The 22,087-nt window shown below is 38.5% G+C and overlaps 1 protein-coding gene across 1 annotated transcript; it reads right to left on the minus strand.

The window, feature by feature from the left end:
* Positions 1–1,360: 1,360 nt before the first annotated feature.
* On the minus strand, positions 1,361–21,575 carry LOC106907699 (transient receptor potential cation channel subfamily M member 4-like). Its single transcript, XM_014973525.2, has 28 exons — positions 21,372–21,575; positions 18,487–18,548; positions 18,240–18,417; positions 17,232–17,412; positions 16,071–16,240; positions 14,709–14,886; positions 14,521–14,585; positions 14,213–14,446; positions 13,838–13,940; positions 13,639–13,760; positions 13,248–13,547; positions 12,865–12,966; positions 12,612–12,743; positions 11,910–12,039; positions 11,328–11,473; positions 10,312–10,424; positions 10,105–10,221; positions 8,910–8,956; positions 8,598–8,836; positions 8,408–8,523; positions 7,634–7,766; positions 7,384–7,558; positions 6,835–7,000; positions 3,967–4,148; positions 3,332–3,464; positions 3,184–3,256; positions 2,279–2,372; positions 1,361–2,115 (listed from the first exon to the last, which is right to left on the minus strand). Exons 1-28 carry the CDS (start codon positions 21,432–21,434, stop codon positions 2,084–2,086), a joined length of 3,786 nt encoding a protein of 1,261 aa, XP_014829011.2. The 5' UTR covers positions 21,435–21,575; the 3' UTR covers positions 1,361–2,083.
* Positions 21,576–22,087: the final 512 nt, after the last annotated feature.

The following is a 22,087-nucleotide window of genomic DNA, read 5'->3' on the forward strand; positions in this document are numbered from 1 at the left end:
AAAGTGCAGGGCTGCTGTTGCATGAATGACTAAATAGACACAGTGCAGCGTTAATAGCAGCCAATCCTGTTAAAACTGCAGGTATTCCTTTTGTTTGGGGAACTTCCATCAAACTTTTTCCTTCCACTTAACTTTCCATCAATATTCTTCCGACCAACTTGTTTAACAGTTGCCTTTTGTGACTTGCCCTCTCTTTGGTTTGTCAAGCTGTTTGATTAATAATTGTGGTTTCCACACTCGGTGCTTTAATGCTGGTAGCCTGAATATTTTTAAAGGTTTCCCTGTTTTATCAAACCTGAATGAAGTGAATATGCAGTTTCCATGTTCCTACAGAACAATTCAAGCCAGGAGAACGTCTAAGGCAGGACACTGGGTGACATTTCTGTTTTGAAAATTATTTATATCCATGCCATGGGGTTAGCTGTGAGGCATAACTAGATAATCAGAGCAAACACTTGAACTAGCTCTCTGTGTTAATATGAGCTTCACTTTTTGCATTAACATGAAACAATGACTTTTTTATTCCCAAAAAGTCATTATTTTGAGAAATATTTCTAAATATTTCCCATTAAAATCACTGGTTTGGAATTAAAAATACAAAGTTGTGTTCATCTGTATTTACACCCAAACTGTTGCTTCCTGCTGCGTTTGGATCCTCTGCAGTGTGAGGAAGTGAAATATAATCTAAATAAATAAGATGCCAAACATTATGAGGTGCCAGTGATAAAAAGCAAAGTGAAATATCTTTAAATGCCAGTTTGTAAACTGATCTCGGGCTCAGAGGAGGACGGCGTGCCAGCATGATGAAAGGCCTGGATGCAAATAGAAATGAAGAAGATTGTTGTGTGCACATTCCACAGCCGCTTTTCAACCGTGTAATGCTTTCACTTTCAGGTTTTGTCAGCAAAAGCAGGACAAATGTATTTACTTCATATTTTAAATAATCTTAAACAGTCCTTGCTGTAAAGCTGCACAGTCAGAGGAAACGTAGGCAGAAAGTGATGTTTCGTTTCTCAGTGAGCTGATTGACAGGTGGCCCAGCCAACTATTTAGAGTAAAGGCTCCTTCAGTAGTTTGCTCCACTATGTGACCTTCAGTGGAGCCATGTCATGTTGAAACCGGGCACCAGGCCCCGTTTGCTCTCCTGTCCTCAGTAAATCCTCCATGAGCTTTACGTAACCTGAATGCAATTAACCGAACGGGAAAAGTCAAACCCCCCTCTGAAGATTACGCTTTAAATTAAGACAACTGGCTTCTAGACTTGGACAAAATCCATCTAATAAATATGAAAAGTATCCCAAATTTATGAAAACAAGTGTGAGGGAACAAAAGGTTAAGACTCTCAATAACACAATAAGCATTAAATCGACATCATTTAATGCATTTATTAGACAGAAGGTATAAAATCTTAGGCTCAATGAGAGACAACAGTTTTTGTAGCTAATTTTAAGCAACTGCTGACTGTAAATAAACACAATAAAATTAAACACTCATTATTTCCCCAAGTAAACACACACGCACTGCAAAAACAAAATCGTACCAAGTTGCTTTGGTCTAGTTTCTAGTGCCAGTATCTTACTACACTTTAAATGAGGTGAAACTAACTCAAAAAACTTTTCATCAAGATATGAACTTGTTTTAAGCTAATTCCTTAAAATGGGTGAAAAAGTTCTTGTTTCATTGGCAGATTATTTTCACTAATAAAACATTTTCCCCATGTTATCAGTGAAATAATCTGCCAACAGAAATATAAAACAAGCTGAAAAGTTACTTATAAGTCAGATTTGCCTGGTTTTAAGTGTAGTTAGGATTGTGTTTTTGCAGTGCAGTTTTAGATCAGATGTTAAAACTACAGCATAGATCATGTTAAACTGACTTCAATGCAAACGTAGTAAACAAACAATCAGCATTTCAATATCAGTTCATGAATACTGTTCCACGTTTAGGTGCGTCTGAACGTTTTACAGACAGATTGTTGTTTTTAACCCAGTGACACTGACGGGTGGGAACCACATGTATGAGCCGCAACAAGCTGCCAGTGTGTCATGTTCCTTCCTGGTTCACCTGTGTCCCAACGGTCCAGCTATGATGAACCGGAAGAACTGGGAATGCCATCTGTGTGGGAAACGACAGCAAAGACATGAAATGGTAGAAGTGAAGATAAATACCCAGTAGTTCTGAATAACTAGTCAAACAGGTTTAAAGTCTGTGTCACATTAAATCCCTGCATTATTCCCATAGACGCCTGTGAAGGTTTTTGCATAATTCTGGAGATTACCTCTGAACGTGGGCGGCGGTCTGGGCGGCTTAAACGCGCCGCCTTCTGCTAAAGTGTCAACAATCCATCTCAGAGCATTTGAGCAGTTCTCCATCTGAGGAGAAGAAGGAAAAACTGTTGAATTCATCAAGTTATTTTTCCTTAACAGAAGAAAATGATGCCAAACAACCTAAGAATCCTTTAGGTTTTGCATTTTTGACTTTAATTCAGCAAATGTGAGTCCAGCTCCAGGCCCTATTCTTAGGATTCATTCTGCAGAAACTCAGCAGCCATGTTGGAGAAATACAGGCATGCTGGTAAAACATAACAGTTTAAGAAGAAGGAGAAAAAAAATCTGCAATTTTTGTAATTAAACAGAACAAAAACAAAGGCTAAGCTAGCTATAATTAGCGTTACTGAAGGTCAAACTGATGTGACTTTCACTTTTTTGTTTACTGTTGCATCTTCCCTGCCTGCCTCATTACTTGTGGTTTTGTTTTGTTTGTTTCATTTAAAAATTACAAGAGAAAATTCTTGTTGTTTTCTGTATTTTAGCAAGAATAAAGGAACAAAGTCATGGCTACAGAACATATTTCAAATGGGTGAGGTGATTGGGGTATTAATTTCCTAAATTCACACGTATTTATATATAACTGGCTGATCAATACCTGTTCAGATAGGAAATAATCACCTGACCCATCAGTCCTTCCAGCTTTGGCCATCAGAGACCCTTTGACATAACACTGGATGCTACTTTATCGTTTCATCGTTTTCAGGTTGTTCCAACAGTGATGCATTCAAAGACATGATATTTAAGACTCAATCCTTCTGTAATTTTTCTGTCTTTTGTTATTTATTGATCACATTCATGAAGCCCAGCAGCGCTGCGACTGTCGGGACAAACGCAGCGTTAAGTCGATTCTCACCTCGTTCTCGAGAGCCCGAAGTCTCTGGTCAAGGTCTCTGTTTTCAGTCATGTGTTTAGCAACACTGTCCATCCTAGAGAGAAAAGCAGAGATCAGATGATAGTAATAATAATAAATCATCCTCATTAGTAGTAATCTATACACTCACTTGACAGACATCCGTTTCAGCCTCTCTGAGTCGCTGCTTTTCTGGATTTTGTTTTGGGCCGTCAGGAAGTCTTCCTTCTGGATCGTTTCCCACGTCATCAGTCTGTTGGCAGCCTTCTTACTTAACTGAAGAACTACAAAAAGGCAAAGGAGGGCAGGTTGTGATGTAAACGTAAAGTTGATCCTCATGTAATCCTCATTAAAAAGGAAGCAGTAAGCAAAAAATAATAATAAAAAAAGAGATGCTTGACTTCACACCCTCATGACTTTCCCTGGCTGAGGAATGTGTTTTGGAAATACCAAACCATCCAGGAGAGCCTTAGTAAGGTCACACACTAATGCTGGACGACTGCTGGCTCAGTCTCTCCTCTAACTTAACCTAAATGCTCTCTACTAAATATGAAGTCAATTCTGTGCTTGAATCAGTTAAAGGTCTCACAACTACATCATTTATAACATGGAGTCGGCATCCTCCCAACTTTTTCCCAAAGTTGGAAGCATGAAACAGTCTTTGTCTGAAATAAAGATGTAAAATTTGGACTCCAAAAGAACTTTATGTATATTTTAGTTTATACTCAAACTTTTAATCCCAAATAAAGAATAACCCAAATTTGTTAATCCAATCAAAATACTGACCAAAGTGCTGAACCTTGACAGAGGGAACTTTACGGATCTTCCTCTTGATGATGAGATTGATGTGGGAGAAGATGATGAACGGAGGAGCCAGTGACGGCTTGGAGTGATACTCGACAATCAGGTTGTAGCGCTGGAACTTCCAGTAGGACTCGCTGTTGGCCTGGACCTCAGTGAACGTGTTGCTGCGAGGACCAGAGTAATCAGAGTCATCTGGTTAAACCCAGAGTCACTTAGTTAAACCCAGAGTCACTTAGTTAAACCCAGAGTCACTTAGTTAAACCCAGAATCATCTAGTTAAACCCAGAGTCATCTAGTTAAACCCAGAATCATCTAGTTAAACCCAGAATCATCTAGTTAAACCCAGAATCACTTAGTTAAATCCAAAGTCATCTAGTTAAACCCAGAATCACTTAGTTAAATCCAAAGTCACTTAGTTAAACCCAAAGTCATCTAGTTAAACCCAGAATCATCTAGTTAAACCCAGAATCATCTAGTTAAACCCAGAATCACTTAGTTAAATCCAAAGTCATCTAGTTAAACCCAGAATCACTTAGTTAAATCCAAAGTCACTTAGTTAAATCCAAAGTCACTTAGTTAAATCCAAAGTCATCTAGTTAAACCCAGAATCATCTAGTTAAACCCAAAGTCATCTAGTTAAACCCAGAATCATCTAGTTAAACCCAAAATCATCTAGTTAAACTCAGAATCATCTAGTTAAACCCAGAATCACTTAACCCAGAATCATCTAGTTAAACCCAGAATCATTGAGTTAAACCCAGAATCATCTAGTTAAACCCAGAATCACTTAACCCAGAATCATCTAGTTAAACCCAGAATCATTGAGTTAAACCCAGAATCATCTAGTTAAACCCAGAATCACTTAGTTAAATCCAAAGTCATCTAGTTAAACCCAAAGTCATCTAGTTAAACCCAGAATCACTTAGTTAAACCCAAAGTCACTTAGTTAAATCCAAAGTCACTTAGTTAAATCCAAAGTCACTTAGTTAAATCCAAAGTCATCTAGTTAAACCCAGAATCATCTAGTTAAACCCAAAATCATCTAGTTAAACTCAGAATCATCTAGTTAAACCCAGAATCACTTAACCCAGAATCATCTAGTTAAACCCAGAATCATCTAGTTAAACTCAGAGTCATCTAGTTAAACCCAGAATCATCTAGTTAAACCCAGTGTCACTTAGTTAAACCCAGAATCATCTAGTTAAACTCAGAGTCATCTAGTTAAACCCAGAATCATCTAGTTAAATCCAATGTCATCTAGTTAAACCCAGAATCATCTAGTTAAACCCAAAGTCATCTAGTTAAACCCAGAATCATCTAGTTAAATCCAATGTCATCTAGTTAAACCCAGAATCATCTAGTTAAACCCAAAGTCATCTAGTTAAACCCAGAATCATCTAGTTAAACCCAGTGTCACTTAGTTAAACCCAGAATCATCTAGTTAAACCCAGAATCATCTAGTTAAATCCAAAGTCATCTAGTTAAACCCAGAATCATCTAGTTAAACCCAGAATCATCTAGTTAAACCCAGAGTCACTTAGTTAAATCCAAAGTCACTTAGTTAAATCCAAAGTCATCTAGTTAAACCCAGAATCATCTAGTTAAATCCAAAGTCATCTAGTTAAACCCAGAATCATCTAGTTAAACCCAAAGTCATCTAGTTAAACCCAAAGTCATCTAGTTAAACTCAGAATCACTTAGTTAAACCCAAAGTCACTTAGTTAAATCCAAAGTCATCTAGTTAAACCCAGAATCATCTAGTTAAATCCAATGTCATCTAGTTAAACCCAGAATCATCTAGTTAAACCCAAAGTCATCTAGTTAAACCCAGAATCATCTAGTTAAACCCAAAGTCATCTAGTTAAACCCAAAGTCATCTAGTTAAACCCAAAGTCATCTAGTTAAACCCAAAGTCATCTAGTTAAACTCAGAATCACTTAGTTAAACCCAAAGTCACTTAGTTAAATCCAAAGTCATCTAGTTAAACCCAGAATAATCTAGTTAAACCCAAAGTCATCTAGTTAAACCCAAAGTCATCTAGTTAAACTCAGAATCACTTAGTTAAACCCAAAGTCACTTAGTTAAATCCAAAGTCATCTAGTTAAACCCAGAATCATCTAGTTAAACCCAGTGTCACTTAGTTAAACCCAGAATCATCTAGTTAAACCCAGAATCATCTAGTTAAATCCAAAGTCATCTAGTTAAACCCAGAATCATCTAGTTAAACCCAGAATCACTTAGTTAAACCCAAAGTCATCTAGTTAAACCCAGAATCATCTAGTTAAACCCAGAATCATCTAGTTAAACCCAGAGTCACTTAGTTAAATCCAAAGTCACTTAGTTAAATCCAAAGTCATCTAGTTAAACCCAGAATCATCTAGTTAAATCCAAAGTCATCTAGTTAAACCCAGAATCATCTAGTTAAATCCAAAGTCATCTAGTTAAACCCAGAATCATCTAGTTAAATCCAAAGTCATCTAGTTAAACCCAAAGTCATCTAGTTAAACCCAGAATCTCTTAGTTAAACCCAGAATCATCTAGTTAAACCCAGAATCATCTAGTTAAACCCAGAATCTCTTAGTTAAACCCAGAATCTCTTAGTTAAACCCAGAATCATCTAGTTAAACCCAGAATCTCTTAATTAAACCCAGAATCTCTTAGTTAATCCCAGAATCATCTAGTTAAACCCAGAATCTCTTAATTAAACCCAGAATCTCTTAGTTAAACCCAGAATAATCTAGTTAAACCCAGAATCATCTAGTTAAACCCAGAATCTCTTAGTTAAACCCAGAATCATCTAGTTAAACCCAGAATCAGAGCCATCTGATGGTCCGTTCCTGGTCCACCGACCTGAACATGGCAATGAGCAGGTTGATGAGCAGGATGTTGGTCACCAGGAGATAAATCATCAGCAGGATGACCACCAACCAGTTACCGTTGAGATTTCTGCACTGCTCAGCACCTCCATCAACCAACGTCTGGTTATCCGTGCATTCTACATCCCAAACTTTTTTAACTGAAGCACAAAAACAAACAAACAAAAAAACACTGAGAAAAAGTAGTTATGTTTCATTCTATTGTCAATTTACTGTTTATCTGGGTTTATATACAAACCCAGATAAACCAGTGGACAACCAGTGGACAGACAGACGGATAGGATTTAGACGGATAGGATTTAGACGGACGGACGGACGGACGGACGGATGGATGGATTGATTAAGGGGAAAAAAGGAAAGATGCCTAGCTGCGTAAAGGGTTCAGGGATTATGGGACAAATCAGAGGACATCACCTGGTGGAAAACCAGATTTTTTTTTCTTTTTCAGTACTTTTCCAGACATGCATAAAATATCAAAATTAAATTCCAAAATGCTATAAAATCCATGAAACGCTCATCTTACCATCGACCTCCTCCACAGGAATCTGACCGTAGATGTGCAGGTACGGCCTGTAGAAAACTCTGCGAAAGATACGATCAAAATTGGGATCGTTGCGGTAAAGCAAAGCCTGATTCGCCACTCCGTACGCCATGATCCAAACTCCCAGGAAGAAGAGGAAGAAGAAGACGTCTTTCATCTCAAAAGAAAAGAGAGAGGCGTTTTGATGCAAAATGAAGTGCAATCACAATAATAATTTGGAAACTTTGCTCACCATTTTGCCAACAATGATAATTTTTGGTCCCAGCCGTTTGTGAATGGCAAAAATGTGAATGAGACGAAGGGTGAAGACCATGAAGTCCACACACAGGAGTTCCCTTCCATACTCATAAGACCATTCAAACATCCTGAAATAAATGTTAATGCAAACATAATTACTGTGGCAACAGCGCCATCTGGTGGTCAAACTTTAAAATACACTTAAGGGTTACCTATCATGCTTCCTTGAACAGGTTAGAATAGGTTTATGGCTGACATAAAGCATGTTAATTACATTTTGTTTTTGCACTAAATCATTGTTAGATGACTAGATTTTAGTCAGATCAGTTCTGCCTGTTTTGAGCACATAGAGCGGTAAAACCAGCTGACCAAATGTGCTGGAGATCTGCTTGGTTGCTAGGAAACGGGGCTGGGCTTAGGGTTGCTAGGTAACGGCGCAATGTCTGCTGAATGTGACTTAAATATTGGAAGGTTTTTCAGACATCAAAATAAATGAACTAAGTGACTAAAAACTGACTGGGTGGGAAATTTTAAGCAGTTGAGAGGAATAAAAACGTTCAAAAGGTAATTTTTGATACTCTTAACACAAAATAAATACTGCAGTAACAGCACCATCTAGTGGTCAGCCTTTAAAACCACATTTAAACCAACAGAACAGAGAAAATCATTTCTCAAGCTTTCTATGTCAACAATAATAAAAATGACTTTAGAAACTTTTGTTGTGAAATGGGAGAACATAAATAAGTTGAAATTAATTCAAAGTTCACACCTGCAAATTAATCCCAAGAGGAAAAGAGTTATAGCAAGAATGTCAAATTTATTCCACACATCCTGAATGTAAACTCTGAGCCTTTGACGCCAAGTCATCATGTCTGAAAAGAAACCCTGGAAGAGCAAAAAAATAAACAGATCACCTTATTGGAAAAGCAACAGAAAAATCAGTTTAAAGAATTCCTCACCTCTCGTATCTCCTCACACACGATGGTGAAAACCCAGAAGTAGAGCAAACACTCCGACACGGCCAGGTTTGAAGGGGGCGGCTTTTTGAAGTCCAACAGCAGCACAAACGCATACAGGATGAGAAACAGGAAGTACATCAAGACGTTCCCCAAAAACGCCGTGACAGGAGCAAACCAGAACTGGCGCCAGCGGGACAAGATGAACGGGCGCTGCGGCGGTCTGTAGGGTTCAGGAACGCCTGCGTCGAAGCAAAATGAACATTAATGATGTTTGAAGTGTTTTCAGTGACGGTGTCTGCAGAAGAGCCTCACCTCTGATGCTGGGACTCCTGGGGCTGGAGAGCTGGCCGTCAACTTCACTAATGAAATGAGAGATTTTCAGTTCAGAAAACAGCAAAAATGTGAGATAATAAAACCTCGCAGGGTTGAAACAACTAATCAGATTAAACGTAAAGAATCGATTATTGTAACCAATGTTGATTAATTGTTAATTGGAGTACATAGACTCACAAGAGAACATTTCCTGAAACAACACACTCAGAGCAGAAATTAAGAAAACAAAAGTGTTCAAAAGACAAAACACATTTTGCATCATTTAAGATATAAAAAACTTCCGTCTGCAAATATGTTCTACACAAAAATCAAGTGGAATAGTTTTAGCTTCACCAGATTAAAATGTTGCAAAAACTAAAATAAAAAATCTTTAGTAATCAGCTAATGTAAACAACAAATCATCCCTGACCTGAACTGATGTTAAGTCGAGCAGAAATGACTGAACTTTCCAAAAAGGATTTGTTTTACTGCAGATGCATCAAAAAGGTCAAGTGTTCACTCAAGGAATGAAGATAATCAATAAAATTTTTAGTTTTTTATCTAATGTATTTCTAATATTATACAAAAAAGGAATACATGAAAAATGTGCCAATATTTTTATTCGATTTACCATCATAATAATTTAACTGAATCATTAGTTGCAGGTGTATAGATGGACCATCATTTACAAAGAGAGAACCACAAACTTCCATTTATGTTGTTGACATTAAAGTAGCATGTAGAGTTGAAATGGAAGAAAAATGACATGAGGTTTTCAAACTTTTTGGAAACTAAACTAAGGAAAAGTCTGACATGCATATGTGTTCAACCCACTGAATCAAAACTCTTTTTAAAAATCAATATTAGGGAATTATTTACTGTGGTATAATAGGTCAGATTTGAGCTCTCTGTCTCTGCAGCTCCTCCAAAGTTTCCACCGCCCTCTTATCTGCTTCTCACAAACAGACTCTATTCACCTGGTACCAGGTACCTGATTGCACTGGATTTTATTTAGGGGCATTACGGTAAATGGAGGTGAAAACATAATGTACACTTTTCAGATTTTTATTGGTGAAAAAATTGCATAGTTGCAAAATGCCTAAATGTGAAAAGGTTCCTACTCCTGCAGGGAAAAAAGGTTTTTTGATGAAAAGGTCAAATAAGCAAATATAAAAGAATAATAATTAAGCCTTACATGTGTTTGATGTCAGAGAAAGAGAAGATGGTTGTCCCGTAGTGATTGTCCGAATCCCGACTCGGGTCTTCATCGCTGCTCCTTCCTTCCTCCTCCTCCTGTCGGTTCCCATTTTCCCTGGGTTGGAAACATTACAGGTAAACCAAGGTTACCGTGACGCCGACTCATTTGGAAACCTAATATCAACCGTGATTCTGCAGATTTTACCTGAAAGAAATGAAGTTTGTGTAGCAGAGGAAAGGGCAGAAAAAGGTCAGCAGCAGCTTCCAGACGGCCGTGTCTCTCTGCATGTCGCCCCACCAGATCTGGGACAAAAACGACTGGAAGGGAAAAGAGACGTGGTCCAGTGGGATCATCATGAAGAGATGCAGAAACAGGCTGAGCTGCTGTGGTTAAAGTGTCCAAAGTGTGGGTCAGGGGCCATTTGTGGCCCTTGCACTCATATTTTTGGAGTTTAAGAATGACACAAATGGCACCAGAAACTTTTTATTTAATGCAAAGTTATTGGTGACAAATTAAGATATTTTTGCAATAGAAAATTGTATGTATTGAACAAAGTGTTTTATTAACCAATCCCACCACATCCATTCAGAGGCTGACTTTGGTGCACACAAATATATTCAGTTAAATTTGGCTAAATACAGCAAACATTTTCATCATATAATAAATTTATATTTATTTATTTAAAGTAAACCTAAAATAATTAGTAAACTGGAAGTCTTTTTTAAATAATGAAAATGGATGAAACTACGTTTTGGATATTCAATAATTTACACGTCCCTTTCCTTTAAAGAAATCTGACTCTTTATTTGTTTAAAATATTAAATGCTCAGTTTATTTCTTTGGTCAACAAGGACCAAATCGTAATTCACTGCATATTATTTACAAACAGGAATATTTTTCGTTTGAAACATTTCCTTCACCATGTGGTGCATTTAGAAATGCACCACATGGTGCTGATGTCAACAAAAACATGAAAATGCAAAGGAGAGTCTGGATGAAGATTTACTGGAGGGAAAATGGAGCTCATGTTTTCTCCGTTACTGATGAAATGTTTCAGCACAATTTAAAACCAACAGCTAAATTCACAAATTTAAATAAAAGTCTTCAAATGGAAAAAGTCTGAATGGAAAGAACAGAACAGATCGTTTTGGACAGACAGCAACATTTTCTTCACCAAGTCGCGGTTTTGCTGTGAACCCAGATAAATAAGGATGACGCACCTGGACGCCGTCGTGGCTGAAGAAGAGGCGCGCGTCGGCGCCCATGCCCATCTGCAGGCAGGTGGTGCTTCCCCAAACGGGAGATTTCCTGATCAGCAGATCGAAGGAGCGACTTTCATCGCTGCGATAGCAAGAGCTGAAGATATCTTTGACAAAGGGAGGAGATTAGTTGGCCTGGTGGCTGTTAGAAACAGATTTACTGACGACACGAAGGCATCACAGTTAAGAGTTTAAAGGATGAGAATAATCTGAACAAACCGCAACCGACCTGTTAAAATTCATGCAATTCCTGCTAATTTTATGAATAAATAATCTAGGGATGTTCTGATAAAATTCCAAGCATCAATTTTAAACAATCAGTATCAGAAACCCTGACTAAATGACATTTCTTCCATAAAAATAGCAGAATTTTCCACAAAATAAAAATGCAGTTTTATGGAGTCAAACGACCTTCATCACTGAGACAAAAACCATTTGAAGTTTGGAGTCGTTTCCAAATTTAGCAGACAACTAAATATTATTTCTCAACATGTATTTTAGTGTTTGGCTGAATTAAGTGGAACATGTTGGTGTCCGTCTCACCGTGTGCCAGGTTCTCAAACGTCTGGGCCAGCTCTTTCATGGACAGTTTGATTTCGGTTTCAGACTCCAGCTTGGACAGCTCTCTGAGCATCTTACAGCCACTCAGAGCCGTCAGCACCGACTCGCCTGCCTGACAAACACGGGAGGACAAGCAAAGACGTGCAGCAGTTTTAGAGAATATTATTTTTTCAGGTCCATACAGTTGTTTATTTTCAATAAAAATGGAAAATCTGACAACCCAAGAAATGTTTCTGATACACCAAACTGAAAAAAACAAAACTAATGTTTATATAAATATTTTTGGTTGTCCTTAAAAACAACCTATTTCTCAATTACAGATGTCTAGTATCAATATAAAATGTTGAAAGCTGAAAGATTGAAAAAAATAACTAAAAGCTGCAGAAAGTTGTGCATAAATCATAATATGTTGGGTATAACGATGCACCCAAATATCGCTTCACGGTTCTGGGTCAGTTTCATATGAATAAATACAGTAAATAAGCTGAATGAGACAAATAAAAATGATTAATGCAAATTTATTCTTAATCTTTTAAACAGAAAATGAAACAAAAACAGGACAGAAACCACAATTCTTAGTTAGCATGTTAGATCTGAGACATTTCAAATTAGGATCCACATTTTAGCTTTTTGTCCAACAAAAAGAGGTTGTTATACATTCTTGTTTTGCGTCAGAAATTTTACCATCTCCCAGAAGAAAGTGGCCATCTCAGTACGGTTCTGCAGAACGCCCCAGATGAAGAGCGAAGCCCAGGGGTAGAGGCAGCGCTGGTTCTGATAGGACCGCCGATTTTCACACAGCAGCCTGCTGACACGCTGAGGAAAACACACAACGAGACCCAAATACATCCGTTCACAACGGCTGAGATTTAAAACATGAGACATAAAGGTTCTTATCCAAACACTAGACAAAAACACACAGGAAAACCAAGCGTACCTTGACAGCTTTCCTTCTAGAGCTGATTTGTAAAATGCCCAAAACGTCGTAGTAGAACGGCTGGCAGGTATCACCCAACAACAAATCCAGGACTCCTGAAATCTAAGAATATGGAAAATACAGTTTCATCAGTTGGTGTTTTATCCTCACGCGATAGAGAGAAAAACACCACCATGGGGATCTTCATGTGTCACAGCAGTATAAACGACAATGAAAAGTAATCTAAAATATAACAATATTTAGAGCAATGTGCTGGTTGTACGCAGTCAGAAAGCGGTTGGTAAGAATGACCTGCGGTACCTTCCAGTCGGCTGCTGAAGGAGTTTTTTAAGGCTCCCACTGTCTCATGTGATTTAATATCAATGAAGGAGGTGGAAACTCACCTCGAAAAGGGTGATGTCTGTCTGTGACCTGCTCTGAAAGTCCTCTTCTGGCCCTGTGAAAGGGGATTTTGACTCGCTAGTTGCTGCAGGCACAGTTGCTGCAGTTCCAGTTCTGACCACTAAGCGGCGCTGAAGCAGCTGATATAACAGCGTTGAATCGGGAACGGAGCGGTAGAGCTGCTCCAGTCTGCCGTAGGTCAGGTATTCAGTGATGTTTAGACCGTTCTCAGTGAAAAGCTGCACAAACTGGGGCTTATCATTGATCAGGACGTCCGTCATGGAATCCTTCAGATCCTCATACTGTTTGGACGAGAATTACATTTTTATAGCCAAGAAAAAGGTAAAACGATTGAAAGAAAATGTAAAAAACACTGCATTTCTTTCCATTTACCCTCCACTGAATGTCTCCATTGAAAAGTTCACTCTTGGCAATGTCAACCCTGTTCCATGCAACAGCGAGTTTCAGTTCTTCATTGTACGGACTGGCCTCAACCGACGTCCGCTGCTTACTGGCTGCAAGACAAACGGAAAACAATCATGTCTGACCACATAAAAACATCTGCAGGTTTTAGTTTTAAAAGTTTCCCCACCTCCAACCAATGCCTTGAGGAGGACTGTGTCAAAGTCTGTGGGACTCTCCTGCTCTCCATAGTGGATTGAAATCAAGTCTCTGCATTGGTAGATGCTCAGGGCCTGCAGACAGAGACGTCAAAATTAAAAGAAAACTGTCCTTCATCAGGACTGAAGAATCAAAGAAGGACTCCATCAGGAAACAAGAACTGAAGTTCAACCACCTTCTGTCCCGACCTGTTTGGGCAGCTGGACCAAAACTCTCACCACGAGCACTTGGGTAAATATTTTCTTGGTATTTTCTTAAATGTGACCTATTATGTTTCGAGTTGGACATGCAAAGAGCAGAAAGAACCACTTCCTCTTTAGGTACAGAAAAAACAAGCAGAACTCACACGCTCAACAAGTTTGTCAGACGCCGATTCTGCAGGGAAGTGCTTCTTGACTCGCTCTGCGACTTTTTCTTTCAGATCCACACTGGGACCGGGTTCGCCGTCACCTTCACTGCTGGACTGGAAGCCTGGGGCAGCCGACACGTTCTCCAGGAGGTCAGCGACGAAGTCTGCCAGGCCTCCAGAACCGGCCAGCACCAGCCAGGGCATGGAGTTCTTCAGCGACAGATCCATTCGCTGGCAGAGACCAGAAAATCCATGATTACCACGTAAACCAAGGCAAAACGACAGCAATCAAGTTGGCAATTCACCTCTAAGCTGCTTGTGTCTCCTGATATCAACATACAAAGAACAGGGATGTCAATTGTTCCGCTACCTGTTAAGAAAAATATTCATGTTACCCAAAAAGGTCAGAATAGTTCAAATTACAGATTACTAGAAGCCCTTGGATTATTTTTCATCATTTCATGCAAATAAAGTAAATCCATATATTTCTTACCCCATATTCCTGTGCGCTGATGGGAAATGTAGTCCTCCAGCTTGGCTCTGAAGACGGTGTCTCCTCCTCTGCGGCCCACACTCCCATCGTCCACCAGCAGGAAGGACTGGTAGTTGTTGTCCAGACAGCAGGAATCCCGAACCGGGTTCTGGACGTAGTACTTTGCAGGAAAGCTGCCCTGCTCAAGAAAGCATCCATGATCATTTATTTCAGATGAGGAACCTGCAAAATTAATGAATGTACCATTTTATCTGCAGTGAGTATAAATAGTGGAGACGTCCCTGAACAAATGGCAGCTTTTAGTGATGCACAAAATGGAGACAAAAGCATTACAGAACCTTTTCCACCATTAAAGGGGATCCATTATGTTTTCGTGAACAGATTAGGATTGAGCTATTGGTGATTTAAAAACATCTTCATTACATTCTTTCCATAAAATCCTCCTTCAGTAATGAGATTCCAGTCTACTCAGTTCTGCATGTTTTGAACTGTTTTAGAGCGTCTTGTCACTTTAAATCCAAATAATCTGCTGCTGGCCACGCCCCCAAAACCCAATGTTTACACTCGCACATGAAAACGGCTAAACAGATGCGCACTTAAACAACCGCACAATCTTTGAAAAGCATAAGTGGAGCCTCCTGCACAACCAACAAAATTTCAGTAAGTGGTTTATAGATCATAAGTCAACAACAAAACACTTTTCCAGCAGCCATTGTACAGCGGTGAAATCAGCTGACCACAAGTGCTGGAGCTCCTTGCGTTGCTAGGTGATGGGCTGGGTTTCATTGGGGTTGCTAGGTAACAGGCAGCCACTTTGCCTCAGTGCGGTTGTGATGCTCTGTTAGCAATGTGTAGGGTTGATTTTTTTTTCAATTTGTGTCCATTTTCTGTTTGTGTTTTGCCGTTTTGTGTAGCTGTGGAGACAAACACCATGACGAAAGTTCATACATGATTGATTTCAAGTGCTTTACTTTCTCTTTTCAATGTCTTTTCCTTTTTTTTTTTTCAAATAATTAATCATATTTGAACTTCCAGCTTCTGAAAGCTTGGAAAACAGTTGTTACAAACCGACCTAATGTGGAGCTGATTAAGACAGAAAATTAGTTTTCAAGTCCAACAGGTCAAGGTGGTATGTTTACTTTACGTTTTGTATTGTATACTTTGTGAATCATCTGTGTTTTTTTATTAGTTCTGCAGCGTACTTGTGGTGTAAAACAGAGACTGAAGATATACTCGTGTTTGTGAACAAGCCAACATAAATGCCTTTTACAAATGAAGGTGAAAATGTTCAGTAAACATCACACCTTCCTGCAGAGCATAGAAACCTCCAGGGTAAGATCATGTGACTCTTAAGACAACAACCTTGGGGTTGACGAGCTGCTCCCTGTTGTGCACTATTCCCCACGGAGCGACGCCCACGGCCACCACCTTGTTGAGGGAGTCGGAGGAGGCTGCAGTGGCGTGATCTCTCACCGCCTCGCCAACACACCTGCCGACGCCTTCACGCAGTCCTGTTGTAATAATCCACGCTCCTGGGCAGGGACAGTTCAACATTATGTGTTCAATAAAAAGCCTAAACAGGAGTCCATGACAAATCAATGTCTCTAAACTTGGTCCTTATCTTTCCATGAAAGATGTTTAAAGTATATCTGAGCCTTTTGGAGATTTAATCAGCCTAATTCTGCAGTTTTGTCAGATTTTTGTCTTCCGTTTGTTTGCAGCCGTGTGTGAAATAAGAGCTGTGATCAGCTGATTTGACTGTACACTGTAAAAATCACAAAATCTTACCAAGTATTCTTGCTCCAGATTTTAGTGCAAATATCTCAGCACACTTGAAATAAGACCAAACCTTAGAAGTAGCTTTTCGGCAAAACATAGGAGCTTATTTAGAGTCAATAATTCATTAATATTGATGAAAACATATTTGTTCTACTGGCAGATTATTTCACTTATAACAAGACATTTTTCCCATGTTATGAATGAAATAATCTGCCAATGTAACCAGTACATTTTAATCAATATTAAGGAATTATTGACTTAAAACAGGCTCACATATCTTGCCAAAATGCTACTTGTAAGTTAACTTTGTCTTCTTTCAAGAGGACCAAGATATTTGACAAGAAACTAGAACAAAGATACTTGGTGAGTTGTGTCTTTGCAGTGTGCAAGCAGTTCATTAACAAGCAGATTATTGCTTTGATCTATGTGATAAAATCGAAGGAGAATACACAAAAGTTAGAGCTTGTAATGTTGGACAGAGTGAAAATGTGGTATAAATGCTTTTAGCGCTGCACAAAGTGATATGATACAACAGCAACGTAATACTTAGCATTTCTGTGAGTTTTCAAGCTGATTGTGTGTGAACAAAATGAGTAAATAAATGTAAATGTGTAAAAGGTTCCTTGTCTAAAAGGACATTCTGTTCTGGATTATAATTGACTTTCCCAATTTGGAGAAAAACGTCTCGCTGCCCCTTTTCCATCTTTTCTGCTCTGGTTTTTAAAGACCTCGGTTTACATTCACCTGCTCTTTGTGCTGCTTTCACCAGTCCCTGCCTGAGGACTTCTCGGACCCATGTCTTCACCTTCGTTCTGCCCTCTCCACCCACAACGGAAACCACCAGGTTTGGTACAGGAAGATGCCAATGGGTCTTCATCAAGTTGTAGACCATCGACGGCTGGGTGTCCCACGACAGGCGCAAGAACTGACAGAAAGAAAAACATCAAAGAAACCAGCACACATCGGAGCGAGGGATCAGACATGAGGTCAATAACAGGTTTACGCAAATTTCTTACAGACCTGTGATTGTTTGATACACTGCAGAAACACAAAATCTTACCATGTAATTTTTGTCTAGTTTGTAGTGCAAATATTTTAGTATTCTTGAAATATGACAAATAAAACTTTTCAGCAAGAAATATGATCTAGTTTTAAGTCAATAATTCATTAATATTGATGAAAAAGGTCTAGTTTCTTTAGCAGATAAACTGACTTATAACATGCAAAAAATTTCTAATTATAAGTGAAATAATCTGCCAGTGGAACTAGAACTGGGTTTATTGACTTAAAACAGTAGTTTTAAGTCAATAAAACTTAAAACTATTGGAAAGTTTTTCTGGAAAGTTATGTTTAAGTTAAATTTGTCTTATTTCAAATGCGTTAAGATATTTACACTAAAATCTACAAAACTACGTGGGAGGATTTTGTGTTTTTACAGTGCATTAGGCTTTTCCACATAGAGCCAATTTGCTTCGGATCACTTTTACAAATAAAACCATAATTTAACAACTAGATTTTGTATTTACTCAGTTCTTTTTCTGATAGTAAAAGTAGTTTGATTGTCTGAAACAGAATAAATCCACAATGGGACAATTTATTTACGAGAGTGCAGCCACAGGTCAAAGGTCAGGAATCTCCAATGTGTTGACAAATTCTATAATCTCTCTTGATAATTAGGTCGTAAGATTAAGACAAAGACATTTATTAACCAACTCTGATAGGATTTCTTAAAGCCAAACAGAAGGGACCCACTTGACTGTGTCTCTTGCTGGCTCCTGCGAACTGAACCTCTCCAAAAGCGTCGGTCGGATATTCAGACGAGTGCTGGGCGCTGTCCCAGCGGTTCACAATGGCCGTGCTGAAGTAGTCCCCGAGCGCCACGGAGGAGTGGGCGTCTCTCGCTCCTCCACACTGACACAGCGCTCCATTACTGACACAAGGAGATCAGATGAGGGTCCGACATCCACACCGCGGCACGTAACCGTCAGGCTGCACTTACCTGAAAGAGTCCTCCACAAAGGTGGTGCAAACTCTCTTCTTGTAGATCTTGGCAATCCAAGTCTGTAAAGATTTCAAACAGTTCAGGAAGCTGAAGTGAAGCGTTTGCAGTTTAAACCCACTCTTACCCTTTTGTGCATGTTGCCTGCAGGGAGTTGAAAATGCAGCAGAGAGCAGAGAATGTCTCAAGCTGCAGAGTCAGGCTTGACCCGAACACCTGAATGTGACTTCTGACGGGGCGCTGCTGATTTGACAGGAATCTATGAAGCAAAGCAGCAGCGGACGTCCCCGACTTAGAGGCTGATTTTCTTTGATTATAATTGACTAATCAATTATAATAATTAATAGTATAGTTAATTTCTTTGATTATAATTGACTAATCAATTATAATAATTAATAGTATAGTTAATTTCTTTGATTATAATTGACAATCTAATAAAATTATACTTATTTTGAAAAACTGCAAAAAGCACTAATGTTAAATATTCTTGATCTAATTTCAAGTGAAATAAGACAAAGCTAACTAATTTTTATCAACATATAGGAGTTTGTTTAAAGTCAATAATCCTGTCATGTATAGCGGTCACTGATATCTAAAATTTGTGTTTCTTGTGGATTTTTATGTGATAAATGCACATAGACCACCGGTCAGCACCACAGGATGACCAAAGATGTCCTCTGTGTGATTTGGGGGAAACAGAGTGAAGAGCACTTTTTATTTTACTGTCCTACGGTCATCCACTGCAAGTGCAAGAAATGTTTTTGTTAAAAAACTTGACAAATTTCACAAACCGATGAAAAATGCCAACTAACTCAGGAATATACAGTCCCTCCTTCTACTGTAAAAGAATCTGGCAAGTAAAAAAAATATGTATTGTGACAGAAAATGGCATAAGCAAAGTACTGCACAGGTATGTGCAGAACAATGCAGAATACGTTTCTGACATGAGCTGACATGTTAAGCATGTTGGGTCTGCTCCGTTTAGTTCTGCGCATGACGCGGAACATGCAGAAGCCGTGCCAACTGGCAACAGTCTGGCTGCTGTGAGGAGTCAAGTTTCTCAGAAAAGTTAACTCTGCATTGCACTTCTATCCAGTGTTTTACAGTCAGAACAATAAACTTAATGTTCAAGTACACCTTGTACACTAGATTATTTATTTATATTTTTGTAATAAATGCCAATAAAAATAACTTAAACTGGTTATTCAATAATATATTAGTAAAAAAATATTTCAACTCAAATTGTTAGAAATTCTGCACACAATCGTTATGATAAACTGAAGAAAACCAATGTTTTCTATTGAAGCATCTTTTTAAATTGATGGAGTCAAATGAGATTAAACCGACAGATGTCAGGGTTTCAGTGTGTTGGAAGAATATAAATGTGCAAAACAGAGGATTTGCTTGTCCTTGAAAACTGGAAAAATTAACCATTCCTTAAGTCTGAACAAGAAAATAGAGGAGCCACAGGAAAACCTGAGTTTAATATTAATATCTCTGCTGTATGTGTATGCCATGTTGTGAAGGCTGCAGGAGTAAGTTATTTAACCAGAGAAACAAACTTTACTGATGGTATGCATGATGATAACAGGTGTGATGTCATTCCCAAAACCTCATAACCAACTAACCAAACCTGTCCTCTTTATTTGCATGCAGTTACTTTTATTAAAACTGCATGGTTTACAGGAAAAGCAGGAAATAATAAAACAGTCAGAAGACCAGGGAAGACTGGGATGGTTCCATTATCAAAGATCTTTAGCGAGCATTTCAAGTTGCAACAAAACTACAGTCTGGTTGATGACTTCGAATGAAAAGATATTCATGTCCAATTTTCTGCGAAATCGCTACAAGTCCAGGCCGTTCCAGGGAGACAAACTTACAATTTGATTCATCAGAACGCTGAGTGAAGAAATAAAACACAAAAATCCAACAACAAATTAGTTATCCTCCTGCACAACTCGCATCTAATCTAAAAAAAGATGGGCATTTCTTACTGCTTATCTGCATTAAAGTCTGAATTGTGGCATTCAGATTTGTTTGTTTTCTTTCTTTTTTTTTTAGTGCCATTAATCTTCTTCCATACAAATGCAACTTCAACGCTTCTAGATCTATTCAAAAAATGTGTAAGAAGTCGCTTGTTTTATGTTTACTGATGTTAGCAAATATGTTAGTGTAGATTTTAATTAAACCACTTGACAATATCTTTCAGAGTATTTAATTGTTAACAGATTAAATGCTAAAGAAATTCAAAGGACATTTTTTAATGTTTGTTTTCATAGTGCGTCTTTTAGTAACAAGTATCAAAACATTTCTTCTTATTTATAAAAATGTTATTTAGGAAGCCTGAATAAGTCAGAGGTGAACAGTAACGCTTATAAATTTACTAGTTTTATTGTACGGCTTGACTTAAACGCACCATGGATTTAGAACGAAGCCGTAAATCACAAAGTAGAAGCGCAAACAGATCCCGGCACAACACCTGCAACTGATTAAGCGTGGTCTCTGAAGTGTAAAAGCGTTTAATGTGTTGCTGGTCGGAGCTTTTATTCAGTTATCTGCCCAAGGCGATACGTCAGTTAACTTCCGGTAACTTGTTGGACAAGTGGTGGTGAAGATTACGCTGGACTTTTACGTTCCCTCCGTAATGACGCCGCTACAGAGACGTGGGTTTCCATAAACGGAACATTGTTATAACCGGTGTCGGTGACAGTAAGTAAGTGGGTGAGCGAGGTCCCGACAAAGCTAATGTTTCTCTACTTTCGAGACCCTCAACAATGCATACCACAGCTCCGAGGACACGTTTCAATTGTTCTTTTCCATCACCGCCGTCATGACACACCTCGCTTTACTTGTTTAGTTGCTTCTCTTCTTAAGGGTTTACCCACCTGGTCTTTCTCAGATTTACTGAGCTTGTCTGTGCTTCCTCGCACTTCTCCGGTATCTTTCATCTTCTCCTTCCTTTGATTTCCGTCCTTGTCAGTGGGAAGTTTTGTAGAGGAAATCCCTCGAGGTTAGGATTTCTCTCTGGCCATTTCCCTCCAGTTCCTGTTTGTATTGTCTCTGCAGCCAAAGAGGAAAAACGAGGTGCGCTGCAGCCCAGACACACCTAACAGGTGAGGGCGTGGTTTCACAGCTCAGCTGTTTGTCTACCGAACTCCAAAAAAAGTGGCGTGGCTTGTCAAAACCACAGGCATTTAAAAACAAATGACGTCAGCTGCTACCTTTTTGAGTCCACTTCCTGACATAACTGTAAATACAGATCTATTAATTTCATAAATTTTTTACTACTTTAGCTGGTTGTTTACATCAGGTGTATGGTATTTGTTTATGGTGTCACAGTTTTGAAGACAAAAGCTTAAAATGAAACAATTGTTTTAGTCACTTTTGGTTGATTATTCTGACGATTAATCAAATATTCTTATAAAAAATGTCACATTCTGCAGATTTTTCATTTAACCACTTTAGCCTTTTTTTAAACATTAGATGCAAATAATCCATCCCCTCCCCTTTTTTAAAAACAAGATAAACATTTTATTACCTAAAATGCAACAGTATTATTTTAATAATTTGTAGATAAACTGATTAATTTTTCAATAATTGG

This window comes from Poecilia mexicana, unplaced genomic scaffold (genome assembly GCF_051168715.1).
Source record: "Poecilia mexicana isolate PSO_F unplaced genomic scaffold, ASM5116871v1 scaffold_19, whole genome shotgun sequence".
NCBI classification, from domain to species: Eukaryota; Metazoa; Chordata; class Actinopteri; order Cyprinodontiformes; family Poeciliidae; genus Poecilia; species Poecilia mexicana.